The sequence below is a fragment of the Engystomops pustulosus genome, chromosome 1, assembly GCF_040894005.1.
Source record: "Engystomops pustulosus chromosome 1, aEngPut4.maternal, whole genome shotgun sequence".
In the NCBI taxonomy this organism is placed as follows: Eukaryota; Metazoa; Chordata; class Amphibia; order Anura; family Leptodactylidae; genus Engystomops; species Engystomops pustulosus.
In genome coordinates this window covers 51,796,104-51,813,985 of record NC_092411.1, presented here as the reverse complement: position 1 = coordinate 51,813,985, position 17,882 = coordinate 51,796,104, and the positions used below count along the sequence as shown (strand labels likewise).

The 17,882-nt window shown below is 37.1% G+C and overlaps 1 protein-coding gene across 3 annotated transcripts in view; it reads left to right on the top strand.

Moving 5' to 3' along the window:
• FBXL17 (F-box and leucine rich repeat protein 17) overlaps positions 1-17,882 on the top strand; it is a 469,629-nt gene that overhangs the window by 146,257 nt on the left and 305,490 nt on the right. The window contains exon 7 of one of the 3 annotated variants that reach the window (XM_072140416.1): positions 13,961-14,017. The exons of the other annotated variants lie outside the window; for them this stretch is intronic. Within the exon in view, the coding sequence (XP_071996517.1) occupies positions 13,961-13,988 (28 nt within the window). The 3' untranslated portion in view covers positions 13,989-14,017. Of the gene's footprint in view, positions 1-13,960; positions 14,018-17,882 lie in introns of those variants that run through there. 3 annotated transcript variants of the gene reach the window in all.

Sequence of the window (17,882 nt, the reverse complement as noted above, 5' to 3'; positions counted from 1 at the left end):
TTCCTCACATGAGCAATAGTACCTCTATGCAATGGAGCCCCTTGGCAGTGCCTAAGGCCTTTACTGCTCTGGGGATTACTATTTAGGAAATAAGAAGTTAGTAGTCATAAATAAATGCATTGGTAGCACTATTGTGACCCATTTACAAAAAGTGTAACTTGAAACCGATCAAAAATAAAAGGAAAGAAAGCCGACCTAAAGTTAAATTCATTCTGCAGAAGTTGTTTCCAGTGGCCAAATTCTTCTTTCCATAGTTACTTTACTCAGTTATAGGAAGCTTAAGCCTTGTATAATTATACTGTTTGCAATTTGTCACTTTTTTTTTTTTGTAAATTTAACTGCTATAAAAAAAAAATGAAATTACACAAGCCACCCGAATTAAAAAAACTATCCTATGTTATAAATAGAAAAAAATATGTATTTGGTATTGTTGCAACCTTTAAGTTGATTTTGCCTGCCACCGGAAGAAACTAAATTTTGTAGTCCGCAACTCAACTGCCACTGCATCACAGGCATTGACCTGACTCTTGCCCAGGGTGCAGCCACAGGGGGATGTCTGTACCCCCCGCTTATACAGCACTTCCAGCAACTAGTTAAACCTAATAACACAGAACCAACTTTCCCAGGTCTGTCTTCTACTCAGTTTTTCCTTTTACAAATTTTATGCCATACATCTGCTTCAGTGGCATGTACCCTGCCATAATATATGTGTGTTTTTAAATGTATATGTATTTGTGCATATGTGTGTGTATGTGTATAATGTATATATTACCCACACACATAAGGGTATTCATGTTCAGCATTTGTGTAACCTCTTAAATAGGTGTGCTATCTGTTCTGGTAGAGCCCTCTTCAAAGAGGATAGTTGACTTCTATATTTTACACCCACTGCTAATGTACGGATTTGTTTTGTTTTTTGTCCACCCTATCACCTGCTTCACTTTTAAAAACTTCTCTCTAAAATCAATGGACAATTCTTCACTTTTATGTCCTGTTTTTTTCCAACACCTAAACCTTTTATATAGACTGTTGTAGGTACCGTATTTGTTATACAAATGTATAGGGAACAGAAAACCTTCTGGCAAGTATGAGAGTTGTCCTATATAATGTATTCATTGCCTTCCGTCCTCGGAATCCGCTTCCGTGTGTAGTGTTTTACAATGGTTGCAGCTGCAGTCTTTCCCGCTCTCGTACTCTAGGCAGGGCTGTTTGTGAATGCTGCAACCATTTGAGTAAGATTCACTGAATAAATTCCCTTTTAATGCCATTTTGAGTTCTTGTTGACATTTGGTTGAAATAATGGGCTCATAAATATGAATTTTGGTGTGTAAAGTAACATGAATCTCGATGAATTGTTTTAGTCATCATTTTGCCCTTAAGTGTCTTACAAAACATTTGGCAACTGCAAATATGATGGACAGAAAGTTTTAGCAGAACTTAATATTTTGGCATTTTCCCCCTGAAGTAGCTTCACTTAATATGTGTGCAATATTCTTTCAAGCGCAAGACTAATCCTTCTTAATTTCAGTCTCTTAAGAAGAAAGGCTTCTGGTTTCAAGGTGGTAGATTTTTGTATGTCAAGTGATTTATTAGCAATTCTAGTTTTCTTGTTCTAAGATATGTTTTGAGCATCGACAATGAGACAATGTCATACGCTTGATTCATATACTAACAGATAGAGATACATTTCCTCTATTTTATTACCGCTTTTAATAAAAGCCACCCTATAAGAAAGTACTTTGATTGTAGCCTAGTGTTGTCAGACCTCTTTTAATGTGTGATGAATGAATGCCTGTAAATAGTAAAAATATGAGCAAGGTGATTAATTCTGACAATTTTCATGTTCGGAGCTTGAGATGATAAATATCTCCTGTGATTAGTTATTAATTTAGAGCCGGGGATTTAGCTTCAACCTAAAGGATTTTATGAATAGTGGCATAAAAAAATATTTCCTAAGATAGGTACACACATTAAACCGGATGAAAAATTGCTGGGCCTCCAGTAGCAATAATTAAAAATGGCAGACAAGACACAAAGTGGCTTTTCTGGGTTTCATCTGGTAACTATATAAGAAAATAAAGACTTTAAACGTTCTGATTATATACACAGGTCCTCAATTAGCTCTGAAAATATAGTTTTGTAATACTTCTCTGGTAATATCCTAGTAAATCAATTATTATACCAGGGCAGATGATTTATTGCCATTCCTGAGTCTCAGTACTGGAAAGATCATGCAGGAGCCTTAGATACATAAAAGAATATCTTATATTTTCCACCCCTTATTTTTGGCCACACCTCTGCTTTCTTTTATAACCACAAGAGAATTTAGTGTTTTTTCACACCTGAGCATTGATCACTCCTTAATCATTGTAAATATTATCAGCCATTGGGGCACATGTATGGCTATATTTCTGTCGCCTCTTTTCATAGTTCTTTGCTGTCGGCACACTTGTGCATTCTGTGTATCTCAGTCGTAGAAACACAAGAACATGCGTTTAGTTTTTTTTTATAGTGTTAGTTTTAAATTTTTTTCAACGATAAAGTCCCATTTTTATACACTGTACTTCATTTTGCACCTAAAAAGTCTCTAATTTGCTAAAAAAATAAGGGGTTGAAGAAAGTGCACATCAAAGAGAACATCTGTCTTGCAAAGATATATAAGGAAAGCTGCAACGGAAGCACGCGCACCTGCAAACATCTTAAGACCCTGGTGGAGGCACACAAAAATATGCAGATACTCCCAAAAAGGCACAAAAATTAAAGAAATGTGCAAAAAAAAAGCCAAAATAAAGGTTCTTGGCCCCCATTGATTTGTTTCTACATCAGACCTACGCTGCCCAAGGTCAAACTGTTATCATTTGTGTGAATTATTTATAGATCTAATGTATCATGGGACGGATCCTATACCATTGCTTCATAGCTATCACAGTGGACGGAGACATGCATCAAGGCACATAAAATTTTACAACATTTTAATGTACCCTATTTATTTAATAGGGTTCCATCTTAATAAAATGAGTCTGTATTATGTGTACTGTTCTCCACTGATAGCTGAGAGATCAAGAAACCTGATAGTGTCTATAGATCTGAATCTATAAAGACAGTGTCTGGATAGTCTAATCTCCTCATAGAGCTGAATTATAAAGAGCTAAATGCTTTAGGTATGCAACGAGTTACAGAATTTGTTCTTTTCTTTATGAAGGCAGAGGATCTCAAAAGGCATTCAAATAGCTGCTCACTACAGGAGAAATAAGGCTGAAAAAAGGCATAGAGAAGTTGTTTTTCCTAATGCAGCATATTACAAGTTTACTATTATCACCTTCTCTATTTATTTCTGAAAATACGTGCTTAAAATGTTTAGTTATGTTGTTTTAAACTTGCTGAATATTTTCTTCAAACATCTTTAGATGGTGGTGCCTTAACAAAGCTTAAATTATTAAATTATTTCTAGTGAAGAACGTTGTTACTTTTTTTTTCATTAGTTTGTGTAGTCTCTAGGTTATCCAGCCCATAAATGGGGTTGTCTTACACTGTAGTAAGAGAAAACATGTAAATAAGTTTTTGCAGGACGATATAAGGAAAACCACACCTCTTTTAGCTACCTTGCAAGGCATCTCCCTCGACATAAAGCATGACTTTGAGGAAGCCTCATGATAATATGCAAGGTTAAAACAAAACCCAGTATATAAACTCCAGAAGGAACGGATTCCCAACTGTAGACAGTACTGTTTCGATGTTGTTGGGTCTCTTCAGTACAATGTAGGGAACTGGTTTGGCTGAGTAAGATGCTTTTGCCTGTAGTAAGAGAAGCATTCTAGGACATGGTGGTAATTTGATCATAGTGTATAATTGCCTATAAAATGTTGATTAAAGAGAATGGCTACTTTCAATGTAATGTAAATAATTTGTCCTGTTACAAGTGTTTAAGCATTCATCATTTCTTCTAGCGGTTAGTTCATTAAGTGGATTTTTGTTGAATTTTTGCAGTCACATAATAACGTCTTTCATCAGTTTTGTAAATACTGTCCGCTTTATTAACTTTATATTGGGCTAAGAATTTTTTGATTAACATAGTTTATTGAATCTATGAGAATAAAAATGTCACCTCACATTTTGAAGTGAATAAACTAAACTGGGAGATTCGGTTTATTGACTTGCTGATGCTTATTTCGCTTTTGTAACCAGATTTATTTACGCTTTTTAATAGACTGGATCTTGTAAAATTGTTATGTACGATTGGGTATTTTGTCTCCTGAGCAATGTAAAATAATTAGGATATACATTTTTCCTGCTAGGATATGGAATGGCAAGCTCCTGCAAATGTTTCACAGTAAAACAGATCAAGAACAAATAAAAAAAGAAAACTCAATATTTCAACATGTGATACCTTCACCACTCGACCATGATTGTGTGAAGCATTGGAAATTAAATGGAATTAGGTGGAATTAGGCAGATAAGAATGGTATATACCATATTTTTCGGACTGTAAGATGCTTCTTACTATAGGACTCACCCCAGATTTAGTCTTCCAAAAAAGGAAAAATATATTTTACAACAATTAAATTATCCCTGTTAGTCGCACTAAAGCACAGCACACAGACCTACATTTGCACACACAGCTCAGCTAGACACGCACAGTACCACACAAACAGCTCAGCTACACACACAGAACCCCACACACAGCTCAGTTACAAACGCAGAACACCACACACAGCTCAGTTACAAACACAGAACCACACACACAGCTCAGCTACACACACAGAACCACACACACAGAACCACACACACGGCTCAGCTACACACACAGAACCACACACACGGCTCAGCTACACACACAGAACCACACACACGGCTCAGCTACACACACAGAACCACACACACAGCTCAGCTACACACACAGAACCACACACTCAGCTCAGCTACACACACAGAACCACACACACAGCTCAGCTGCAAACACAGAACCACACACACAGCTCAGCTACAAACACAGAACCACACACACAGCTCAGCTACAAACACAGAACCACACACACAGCTCAGCTACAAACACAGAACCACACACACAGCTCAGCTACACACACAGAACCACACACACAGCTCAGCTACACACACAGAACCACACACACAGCTCAGCTACACACACAGAACCACACACACAGCTCAGCTATACACACAGAACCACACACACAGCTCAGCTACACAAACAAAACCACACACACAGCACAGCTACACACACAGAACCACACACACAGCTCAGCTACACACACAGAACCACACACACAGCTCAGCTACACACACAGAACCACACACACAGCTCAGCTACACACACAGAACCACACACACAGCTCAGCTACACACACAGAACCACACACACAGCTCAGCTACACACACAGAACCACACACACAGCTCAGCTACACACACAGAACCACACACACACACACTTCTCTTATTCCCCTTCTTCATACCCTGTCCCAGCGCAGCATGGCAGTATCAGACCTGTGGTGATGTAAGAAGCATGTGATCAGTCACATGATGCTGACATCACCGCAGGTCCTGTACCTGTAGGAAGAGAGCAGTGCGGAGGCTCCTCTCCAGGAGATCGGGTGCAGCTCTGTGTCACGGCATCACCGATCTCCCTTACAGTAGTCAGGAGGGTCTGGCAGACCTCCGGTCTATAAGATGCAGGGACTTTTTAGCAGGATTTGCTAAAAACTGCACCTTATAGTCCAAAAAATACGGTAGCTGATAACATGTCTTTTTTATAATGAGCCAAAAAATTGTTCTTAAATAAATATCACAAATCCATAAAACACCAAACACCTCACCTGATTCTTGTTTTAGCCTTCCTACATTTATGATATAATACAACCTTTGTACACAAAAGTAGAACGCAGTGAATGTTGATATTCAAGTTTGAGTTTTTAGAAGCTAGTATTTAATTTTTATGACTTTTTCTACTGCCATTTGCCAATCACTAAGTTATTTCAGTTTTTATTGTATTGTATGGATTGCGCTAGTCAGTACAATATCACATTTAGGATTTACTTTGTCCTATACATCTCCATTGAATTTTATTTTTAATATATGTTTGTAATGAAAAAAGACAATGTATTGCTGTATAGACATATCTTAGTATATACATTTCTATTATTCAATCCATGCATTTTGTCTCTGTATACCGGTACAATATGCTGAGGATTCCCAAGAGCAGAAAAGAGCTCCGCATAGACAATCAGCAGTGAAAATGATAAGACCCTGGTATCTTAGCATTCTAAGCTTCTATATAAGAGAATCTGATGCATTATGAAACTGCATTGTATAAAAATAAACTGCATTTTATTTTCTAAAACGATTTTACAACTTAATGACATGAGGTAATTGTTAGTTGCATGTCAGTTAAAGCAAGTTACATGTCAGTTGAGTAAGAAAAATAGCAAGGTAGCCTGGTCTGCCTAAAAAATAAAAAAAACTTGTTTGTTTACGGGGGCATGGGAGCTCTGCTTGGACACCCGTCTCATGCCGCTGTATCGGGACCCTGGACAGGATGAATGGGTGTGTCCTCCTGCCTTGCTATTTTTTCTTACTTTTGTTACCATTGGTGCATTGTTTTATACTGGACTTGAAAACTAAAGGTAAAAAGAAAAGCTTAAAATTGAATGGTGTTATTCAGATTTTATTTTCAAAGACACGTGGGGTATTTTTGGCCCACGTTTATGAGAAGGTGCTTAATTTCTCTAAATATACATTGGAAAATTATGCAGTCTACCTGCCAATCATTAAAAGTGGTTTTCAATATTCTAAGCTCAATTTTGAGCAATTTTTCTTTGTGATGAGCATAAATATGTTGCATTTTAATGTAATGCATTCACTGCCTTCCCCCAGATCTAATTATAATCTTGTTTTGGGAATTGACTACTTTGCAGGGCATGTGAAATACAATTCTGTTCAAAACCATGAAAATGCTTACCATTATGTATAAACACTGGTCTTTTATGACAAATGCAATAGATCCTATAATACACCCAATTAATTTGATATTAATAAAACATTTCTTCCTATTTGCACTTTGCAGATTACATTGTCGCGTCTATTAAAATGTCTTTGCCAGAAAAAGAAAAAGTTGTTTTGTAGCATTTAGCTTGCGTTACCCAAATCCTAGTACTTCTCTTTTAATTTCCACTTTGATTTGAACACTTTTGTTAATGTAATGTCTTAGTGCCAGACAAATTAGAGAGCCATTAAATATTTATTTCTGAATCGATTTTTATAGGCAATGCTAAGCTCGCGCACAGCCTCTTACTGACATTTATCATGAAGATCCATTTAGGTAATTTATTAAAACACAGAACTTCAGCAATCATTCAAAATGCTTAGCTTTCAGAACAGCAAAAAGAAGAGCCCATTAAATAATGTATTTTACCATTTCTTCATAGCGTTATCTTTTTATGGGCTTTTTATTTAGTTTAAGTAACTTTTCCAAGTACAACTTGTTTTTCAAGACTCTTCCGCTGGCTACTTCCATGGGAGTTCCTGGTTATGTTTAGAGCTCTGCATTTGACTCACTGGGGCACATTTACTTACCGGGTCACTCAAGTTCACTGAAGCATTGTCCGTCTATAATGCAGTGTGTGGCCATTCAGTAAAATCGTGCGCCTGCTATCATGAATATGGCACTTTCCCTCTCAGGTCCGACAAAGTTCACCATCTTTTTTTGTGGTGCATCTTTAACATAGGGTGTGCGACACATTTTGAAAGTTAAATACTGCGCTTGGTGTGAATCTGTCGGACTGTCCGACGGCACGCCCCCTAGTGTGGTGCAGCTGTTCCACAGAAGGGTTGTGTGCGCCACAATTGCAGTGCAAACATTCCTCAAATACCTGTGCAAGCCATTTTATCCATGAAGATCAGAGAGCACACTTGCTTTCTGATTGGCATATATTGAGTGATCATTTTTTTAAGTAATAGAGAGAGAGGATGAACATTCGATTCTCTTTGCCTAAAGTGGCTAAATATTAACAACGCAACCCAGAACTTGTCCAAATAGTTGCATGTAACTTTAAAACACACACATTCCTTCATAAAGTATTATTCCACACCATCTCTTGGCAGGGAAAGGGTTAAAATGTTTTGTCCGGCCTTAAAAATACGTGGCTCCTTTCTGCCAAACACTGTTCCACATCTGACCACGGGTGTCAGTTTTTTTTTACTTAACTGCGGTCATTTTTACACAGCTGCAATACAGACGCAAACCATGGTCATGTGTGCCACTGTTTCTGGAGGAAAGGAACCATATTTCTCAGTCGCCGGACAACTCCTTTAAACCAATTCTCCGTTACTTTATTTTTGGTAACAGAGGAGGACTTTCGGGTTGCATTAATCCTTTCGTTATCCCATACGTATAGAAAGTGTTTAATTAGGGGATGGGTGAATGCTTTAGGGGATCTAGAGAAGTAAATTTAGTGCCTCATCATTCATAGAAGACAGATGCAATTCCCAGTGTTTTTCCTCACTGAAGCAATTATGACAATGCATCTGGTTCCTTAAGTGCCGCACATAACCTGAGCACCAGCAGGTCAATTAGTGTTAATTTCAGGGGAAAATATTGCCTAATAATGACATGAAATGAACTGATTTTTTTGCAGTTAGAATTTTTTTCTCTTCACCTTTGGGTCATAAATATTAGATGTAGCATTGCATGATCTTTGGAAACTTATATAAAAATCTTGCATTAAGAAAAGATCTTTTATCGTTTATATGGTGTATGTGGAAAATTAAGTAGATTCACAATTATCGTGGTATTATATATGTCATTTTAATCCTGCTAAGGTCATAAGTGGCTCTGATGTTATGCAGATCAATTCTCACACTGGGAGCCATTTGATGGATGTCTTGGTGCCCTTAAGGATGTATGAAGAGGTTTGAAGGGCTGAGGTCTCTCCACACATGGCCTTTAACACCCATGATCGGAGTTGGTACTTAGATGCCGGCGGCACATGAGCACTGCTCTTCTGGATGCGATCAGTGCTCCCTATTCAGTCAAATGGCGGGGGTGGGGGGGTGGGGGGGGTGGATTGGTAGTTGCATACAAAACCTTTCATTGTAGGATGTGTGCAATAACCTGCCAGAGGCTGGGTTTTAGACAGATCCTGTACATTTCCAAAAAAATGAATTAGAGTAGTAAGCTTGAAAATCTAATAAAAATAAATGAATAAAACATCAAATCAACCACCTTTCCATAAAACGGATATAAAAAAATAATCACCATCATAAACATCTTAGGTATTATATTTCCTATGAACACAATTTCCTGTGAATAGGGCCTAACTTGCTGATAAGTGGGGGTCTCAGTGAAAAAAGAGGGGTCTTATGGGGTCCCACGTACCTCCATCGGACTAATGGAGCAGACAGCCACTCATGACCGTTCTGCTACATTAATCTATATGGAGCTGAAAGAGATCGCCGAGCGTTGGTTCACTTAAGCATCCATACACAATCCATATACTATATTAAAGGGGTGATCCTGTTTTATATGACACTAGAATTGTGTTTCTATGTGCAAGAGTTCAGGAGATATAGAATTTCACTTTGACTTTGCAGAAGTACATGCACCCTCTGCATCTGTAGCTGAACCTGGTAAAGGGTGGTGGAATAATGCTGTACTTGTTTACAACATATGTTGGTTAAAGTTACTACTTATTTAAAAACTTGGAAAAAATGACAAAATTGCTATTTTTTTCAAATTTGTAGTCAACTATTGACAAATTTAATAAAGAAAAAATACCTAATTAATAAAACTATCCTATCAAGTTACACATGTTACAAGTCTCAGTCTCACAAAACACACAACTCTGTACACTTCTGTACAATGAAGTGCTAAAAAGTTATTTGCCGCAGCAATACATTTTTTAAGTGATGAACACATAATAAAAACGATGTAAATTTTGTATCAACATGACCATATCTCTTTCCAGCTTTCCAGTAATTTGCACAGAATATTTAATTCTGGCACCTGGAAGTACAATATTTCCCCCATTTAACAAGCACTCATACATCCTTGAAATTGAATAAGATAATTTAGCTATATAGGGAGCTAAGACGTAAACGCAAACATAAAAAAGATCAGATTGTTAAGGGTTAAGATGCTATTTATAACCTACCGTGGACTATCTGTTGACTAGTTGAAGTATTGCCAAAGACCGTATATAGTGGGGCAACTGTATCAGTCAGTTACCCACAGAATTATGTTGTAATTTGCACTAAAAATGAGTGAAATGAGTGTGTAGCTTATTGGTGAAGTCCGTGTGTCTAATAGGATGTACTGCACCTCAGTGTTATGCTGCACCACATTTATCATCCAGCATTGGACACAATTTTAGATGACATTGATTCTTTAAGACACTTTTGATGAATCTGCCCCAACATAAATACTATGGGATACATTAGGATTCTGTTGTAATTTGCACCAAAAAACTGTTTTATTACATTTATGAAGGGTTTTAGACATTTCTCAGGACAACAATCAGAGATCTAGAAAACCATGAGGAATTGATACAGAAAGTATATTGGAAAATTGTATAACTTTTCATTACATAAGTGGGCAACCCCTTTAAGACACTTTGGATAAATCTACCCCTGTCTTGTCTAACTGTGCAATCTCTTTCTAAAACACATTTCCAAAATCTGACTCAACAATCTGCCTGCAGCCTACCTAACTGCTTACATATAACCAGTGCACAAAAATCCTGGAATCATGTAAGATCAAGAACAGAACATTGCCTTGAAGGAACTTGACCATCGTTATTTTGTTGACCTTAAATTTTTCCTACTCTCAGACAACCCCTTTAAGGCACATGGTATAAATGCATAAAAAATTTCTATTGAAACATTTATTTCCCTAAATTTCTGGCTTCTTTAAGTTGTGGGAGATTTAAACCATTAAACTACCCGCTCATTCAAGTAGACCATGCAATACCCTCTTTAGCATTCCCTCTTGTATGTTAAAATCATTCCTAACAGTGAAATCTCATCTCCAAATGAGCTGAGAAGACTTTTTGCCTGAGATGAGAAAAAATAGAACCTATTTACAGCTGAATTTACAAATTTCTGAAATTACGGTCATCTTAAAGTCTCTAAAAATGACTCTTCACAGCGTATTTGCATATGATTTTGAAGGCGATTTTGTCAGGGAAATGGTCTTTTTTTTTACCATAAATAAATGAATTCTAAAAACAATATTTCATACTGTCAAGGGTTGCCCTGTAACCCATGTCTCGGGTCACAGGCGCACCCATGTGCCTCCGTGCAGCCCACCATGCCATCTGCAGCCTCACTTAACTGTTCGCATTCCAACTACGGCTCCTCTGGTCCGGTGCGCATGTTTCTGCCTCCTAGGGCACGCACTGGCTCAGTGAGATTTAACCCCTTAGTGACCATGCTCATTTGTGCCTTGATGACCAGGCCTATTTTTCAAAACCAGCATGTGTCACTTTATCCAGTTATAACTTTGAAAGGCTTTAACTTACCCAAGTAAGTGAGTTCCTTTTTTTTCTGTAACATTTTGTACTTCAAAATAGTAAACATTTTGGTAAAAGTTGCTATTTTCAATCTTCAAAATGTTCAGTTTCTCAAACTGATAGTCTTACTACCCAAATTAGTTACTAACTAACATTTACCATATCTCAGCTTTGTGTTGGCGTCATTTTAGAACAACACTAGAAAAATCACAAATCGAACAGCGTTCTCCCAAATTTTCTACAAATTTTTTAAAATCAATTATTTTAGGGACCATTGTATTTCTATAGGGGTTTTGTTAATAGAAACCCCCCACATATCACCCCATTCTATTAACTTCACCCCTCAAACTTTTCAAAACCGCAGATAGGAAGCTTGTTCACCTTTTTAAGTTTTTTAGTATTTTGCAGAACTTCAAACAAAATGAAGGTTTGATTTGGAATTTACTAATCTTTATCATTAATACATTCATTTAGCTGCATAAATGCATAACTGAATAAAACTGAAAAATGCATCTACGAATATATTCTGCAGTTTTTTTCTGGTTAAGAGGATACCCCAAATGTGGATGTAACCTGCTGTCAGGGCACATGGCAGGGCGCTGATGGGAAGGAGCCATTAAGGTTTTTTTAGGGCATCACAGTTTGCAGGTGCCATGATTTGTTTGTAGAGCCGCTGAGGCCACACTCACACGTGGCATTTTGGTTGTGTTTTGAAACACAATCCATAGGCTCCACCTGCGATTGCAAGTTGCAGTAAGATTGCATTTACTTCGCATTTTAGTAAACGTGTTGGAAACACAATGTTACCAAAACATGTGATCATGAAAAACCCTTATCCCATAGAATTTGTAAATTTTTTTTATCATGTGGCACTGGGGGCATTTTAACTCCCTGCCCCTGATGGGCTTTTTCCATTTTACTTTCTGCTTATCTCACCCCACTTTCAAAAATCAATACTTTTTTAAAAAATGTTCCTTGTACAGAGCTGTATGAGCTACATTAGATGTATTTTTCTGCGTAACAAATTGTACTTCCTAGTGGTTGTATTTTATATTCCATCTCTTGTGCTGGAAAGTGGAAATACAATTCAAAATGTGGTAAATTTTAAAAGAAACCACATTCGCACAAATTTCTTTTCAGGCTCTGTTTTTAGATCTTTTATTGTACATTCCAAATGGCATCTCTTATATACTTTTTGGTTTGGTACGATCACAGAGATACCAAAGTTTTATTAGGTGTTAATACATTTTTACAAAAAAATGAAAAACTTTTGTACCAAAAAAATGTATTACCTTTACCATATTCTGACTCCAATAACTTTTTCATACTTGAGTCCAGAGTTGGCTAAGTTGTATTTTTTTTTGGGGGAATTTTGGGACGCTGTGATACCTAACATGTTGTGTACGTTCTTCTTTTTTTTTACACTTTATTTTTTTTTTTTTTTTTTTACGTGTTAGGGGCTTTTGAGAAATTTTTATGGATTTTCTTTTTCCTTTTTAGTGTTTTTTTTCCCGTTTTTAATTTTTTTTACAATACTCATTGGGTTCGCCACCACCGACCCTGACAAATACACTACCTGAGTGGTGTAGTAATTTAGTGGGGGAAGAGATGGAGACAGTGTCCCTGTTTAAGAACAGGCTTTTGAGTAGAGGAACTATGGCCAATATCTGTGTTTTTTCCCCTCTATCAGCCTATGGCTTATTCTTTTAAGTGAATAAATCTAATCCTCTTTGCTTTTGGAGAGCCTGCCATTAGGAACATTTGTTACTGTGCAGGAGAGAGATAACCTTAAGCAACAACTATTAATTGAAAGCATTTTTATAATTTCTGCACCCTAAGATCTAGATTTGGCTATTAGTATAAGCATTAAAGGCTGCTCAATTATTCTATTTAGTAGAGCAATGCTTTCAGTGAGGCCATTATGTTTGTCATATTGAGAAAGAAAATCAAATAGACAGAAAACAAGACACAGATGCTAGTTTAACAAGAGTTGTGTATATGACTTAATATGCTACGTTTACAGTAGTTCCCTCTCCAGGCATAGTAAGCAGATAGTAACACCATGTATCTGTAGGGTAGAACATACACCGTAATCTAACAACAATACCTGACTGTAAGAAAGGTTAGTAATCATTGTGAGTGAATATTTTTTCCCTCACCCCGAGGAACATCAAATTCTGACAGACCCCATCAGTGTAGCTTTTTCAGAGCCCGGTTCATTCTACCATATTCTTCTTTATTGTCTCAATGTTTAGCTTTACTTATTGTATTTTAGGCTTGTATTACATATATAATTTGTGAAAATTATAGCCTTGATGTGCGGTTTATATTGACAATCTCTTGGCTTTTTAGATTAATGATGGAGTATTGCACTGTTGGGTGAGATTAATTGGTTTGCTTTTTATATGTTATAATTCAGCTTTTGTGTTTTTATTGTTTTCAGCATTTTTATGGTACTACAGTGTAGATAAACGAATACTAGCATCTTGTCAACACAGAGGTATTATTCATTCATTTCCTTTGTTGAAGCCGATTGCTATAATTTTTGCTCTAGCTGGTGACTAACATACTTTAATTTCAGACACAACCTTTTTTGTGGCCCATTTTAAATGATAGAGTTGATTTTTTTTGTGTGTGCTTTTATATGCCACCATTTATATGCTTTAACTGTTTATTAAAATGTGAATATAACGCCAAATATAATAACAAAAGTGTAAGGCTATAAGCACACAAGCAGATTTATAAATAGTGTCCTTAGATGAGGCAGTCTTATTCTGCAGAAGATTCGTATAAGTGTCTAATGCTTGGGGGTAAATCTGTCAAAGTTTAAAACAGTCTTTATTTTTTTGCACCTCCTATTAGTTGGCTTACTGTTCGCCAGAAAACTAAGACACAATTTTGTTGGGGCAGCAGTATTTTTGGCGCACTGGCATAAAAATCCAGACAAATGTCACCACGCCCCCCCCCCCATTTTCAGGGTCCAAAAACTGCACACGTCCATGTGCAGGTAAGCAAAGAATTGATCTTACTGTTTGTTTTGGAGTGCAAGAGAATGAAAATGAAATTATCTTTATTTAACAAATTAAAAATGTTAGTGATTTGTGCAGATTAATAAATATGATACACCAAGCATTGTAGCAACAATTTGAGTACAGGAAGATAGTGTGTAATTGTAGGATGTGACTACATGTAGTCCCAAAGAGTTTGTATGTTCTCTCCGTGTTTGCGTAGGTTTCCTCCGGGTCCTCCAGTTTCCTCCACACTCCAAAACATACTGGCAGGTTGATTAGATTGGAGCCCATTGGGGACAGGGATGGATGTGGGAAGCTCTGTGCAGTGCTGGGTAATCTGTAAGCTCTATATAAATAGAGGAATTATTATTAATATGCTTGTAGTCTGACACCATGAAGATGCATAGGTCAGCACAGAAGCTGGAGACACCTGATCAGTGACACTAATATGTCTTCCTATTCGTTTTGCCCCTACCCAGCAAGGAGAACTTCTAAAATGCTCACTGATAACTATGAATATTGTTTTTTTATGCTTTAAAGGCCATTTATATTTTTTCAAACTAGAAAATCTTTCCAGCCTATTTCCTAGTTTTTTTACGTTGACCACAGGTTCTCAAAGTAACTCGGCAGAGAATACTTGTTAATATACAAGAGAGACCAGCTGTAATTGTGTTTAATGGAGCTATGTGTTAATCTTCCGTATAGGGACTTGAACATGAAGTACTGCTTTTAATAAAGCTTCTAATTGCATTTTCCTTTTAGAGTACTGTGTTCATAATGGACTTTTGTTTAGAAGAATAATCTGCATATTGGATATTTGCCTGTGTGAAAAACATACAAAAACTTGAGATTTTGGTCTTGCAGATTTTCTTTGGTATCTGTATAGCATTCTCATGATAGATCCCTTGTTTCTTATGGTATTATATCCATTAGAACTTCATCTATAATGTCATTATTGTTCAAGCTGTGAATAATTGGGAAGGCATCCCTTTTCATGTACTGCCAGCTGAGTATGGCTTTATATTACAGTATTTTCAGGCTATTGGCATTGACTTGTTTTGTATTCACTGTACTGTTCTACACTTGTATGCTTCATCATTTATTTCATTAGTATACTTGAATGAAGAAAATCATCTCTTACTTCACCCTTATTCTGTTTGATGCTGCCATAGCCGGTCTTTTCTGGATGAATCGTGACTGAGGGGCCCTCTCCCTTAAGCTACAATCACACTAACGGCGTGCATAGGTTTGCCGCGCTGGAGAGGAGGAGGGGTGACCCCTCCCCTCTCCATAGAGATACCTGGTGCAGTGTGCCCTAATACAGGGAAAGATAGGACATGTCCTAAATCCTGGGTATGAAGTGGCACAGTGCCATACATTTGCTGCAACGTACCGCTCCGTGCGCCCATTGACGTCCTATGGGAGACTCGTATACGGCCGCAAGTCGGTCGTGTGAAAGTAGCCTTAGACAAGTGTTGGTCACAAGGTTTGGGAAGTGGCAGGTTTCAGTCATTTTTAATCCCCCATTTAACATTTGCCTAACTCATCTATTGGAAATGTATCCATTTATATTTTATTTGCCCACTAGTTATTTATAAGGCCTTTTTGTTGGTCAGTGGTATTTGCTGGTTGGCTTAATTGTAACATGGGCAGTGTGCGGTACCATCAGCTGATTTGGAAAAAGGATATATACTGCTCCTAATGGTATTGTTTTTGAAAAATCAAGAATTGATATTGTTTGTGTTAGGAAAAGTTTTATACAATTTTCCAATATATTTCCTGTATTAAGTCCTCATGGTTTTTTAGATCTCCGTTTCCTGTCCTGCTATCAAAAGCTTCTTTACTTCCAGTACATAGAAGTCTGATCATGATCATGTGATGTCACACAGGTGCACGAGCTGATAGCATCACATTGTTCTGATTACTCACTGTGATAATAATGGCTTGTGCACCTGCATGTCCATCACGTGACCATGTACTATCTTCTAGAAGTAAGCATAGCATAGTTTTATAGCAGTACTGCAAGCAGAGATCTAGAAAACCATGAGGAATTGACACAGAAAATATATTCGAACATTGTATAACTATTCCTTACAATAGCAATATCAATTATTTGCTGAAAGTGAACAACCCCTTTAATTTATTTGCCACAATATGGACCATTTCACAAAATTGTATTTCTCCCAACATATAGAAATGTTACAATCATATATAATTGTATATAAAAATCGACACCACCCCTGGGGCACTTGTGGAGTTAGAGGTGTGTTTTTTTAGTTTGTTTTTTTTTCCTATCTTAAATCTCAATGCACATATTTTGCCAGGCCAATCGTATCTCTTTGAATCCTGGTTTCGATAAGCCATATTCCCATTACTATTCTGTTACCAACAGATCAATTTTTCTTTCCCATTCCAGAGACAATGGATAGGTAACAACTGCCTTTCTAGCCAGCATAAAACATACTAAATTGTTAACATTCAGATTTTTTTGTGGGTGAGGAGGTTTATTCACATGTGACCAATAACTGTAATTGCAATGCTTGTGTACCATTAGGCCAAGGGGCATTTTGAGATTTATTTTGATGGAACCCCCACCAATATACCTCTGAAAGAATAGAGCAGCGGATCAAACATGTGTCCTTCTGCTCTCTTTATCTCCCTATGCCGCCTCCAGTGCAGTACGTGTCTACTTACAGTTATGTCTAAGACGGTAAATGATGTAGCACCCTGCTTGACCCACCTATCTGTTAATTTGGGAGTTCAGGTTACACTCCTGCTCGTGATTGGTGGGGGGGTCACACTCTTTCAGGGGTGTCAAACTCTTTTTTTTTTTTTTTTTTTTTTTTTGCTGGGGACCACATTAGCTTTGTGGTTGCCTTAAAAAAAACACATTTTAGTAATTCTTATATTAGCATTGTACATATTTATCTACTACTTACAGTTAAAAGAGCTGTTTAGTTACGTTTATACAGCATTACTGTTACATATAGCTTTACAAAACCCTTGTTGGCAAGCAAAGCAATCGGACATTTCTTGTAGCTTGAACTTGAAGCTTCTGCTCCCTCCATGAGTTGTTTATGGGATTAGAATCTGTCTAGGCCACTCCATGACCTTAACCGGTTAAGTACCGGGCCCTTTCCTGTTTTTTCATGTCCATTTTTCACTCCCCACCTTCAAAAATCTATAACTTTTTTATTTTTACACGTAAAGAGCTGTGTGACGGCTTGTTTTTTGCGTACCAAATTGCACTTCATAGTGATGGTATTAAATATTCCATGCCATGTACTCGGAAGCGGGAAAAAAATTCCAAATGCAGTGAAAATGGTGAAAAAACGCATTTGCGCCATTTTCTTG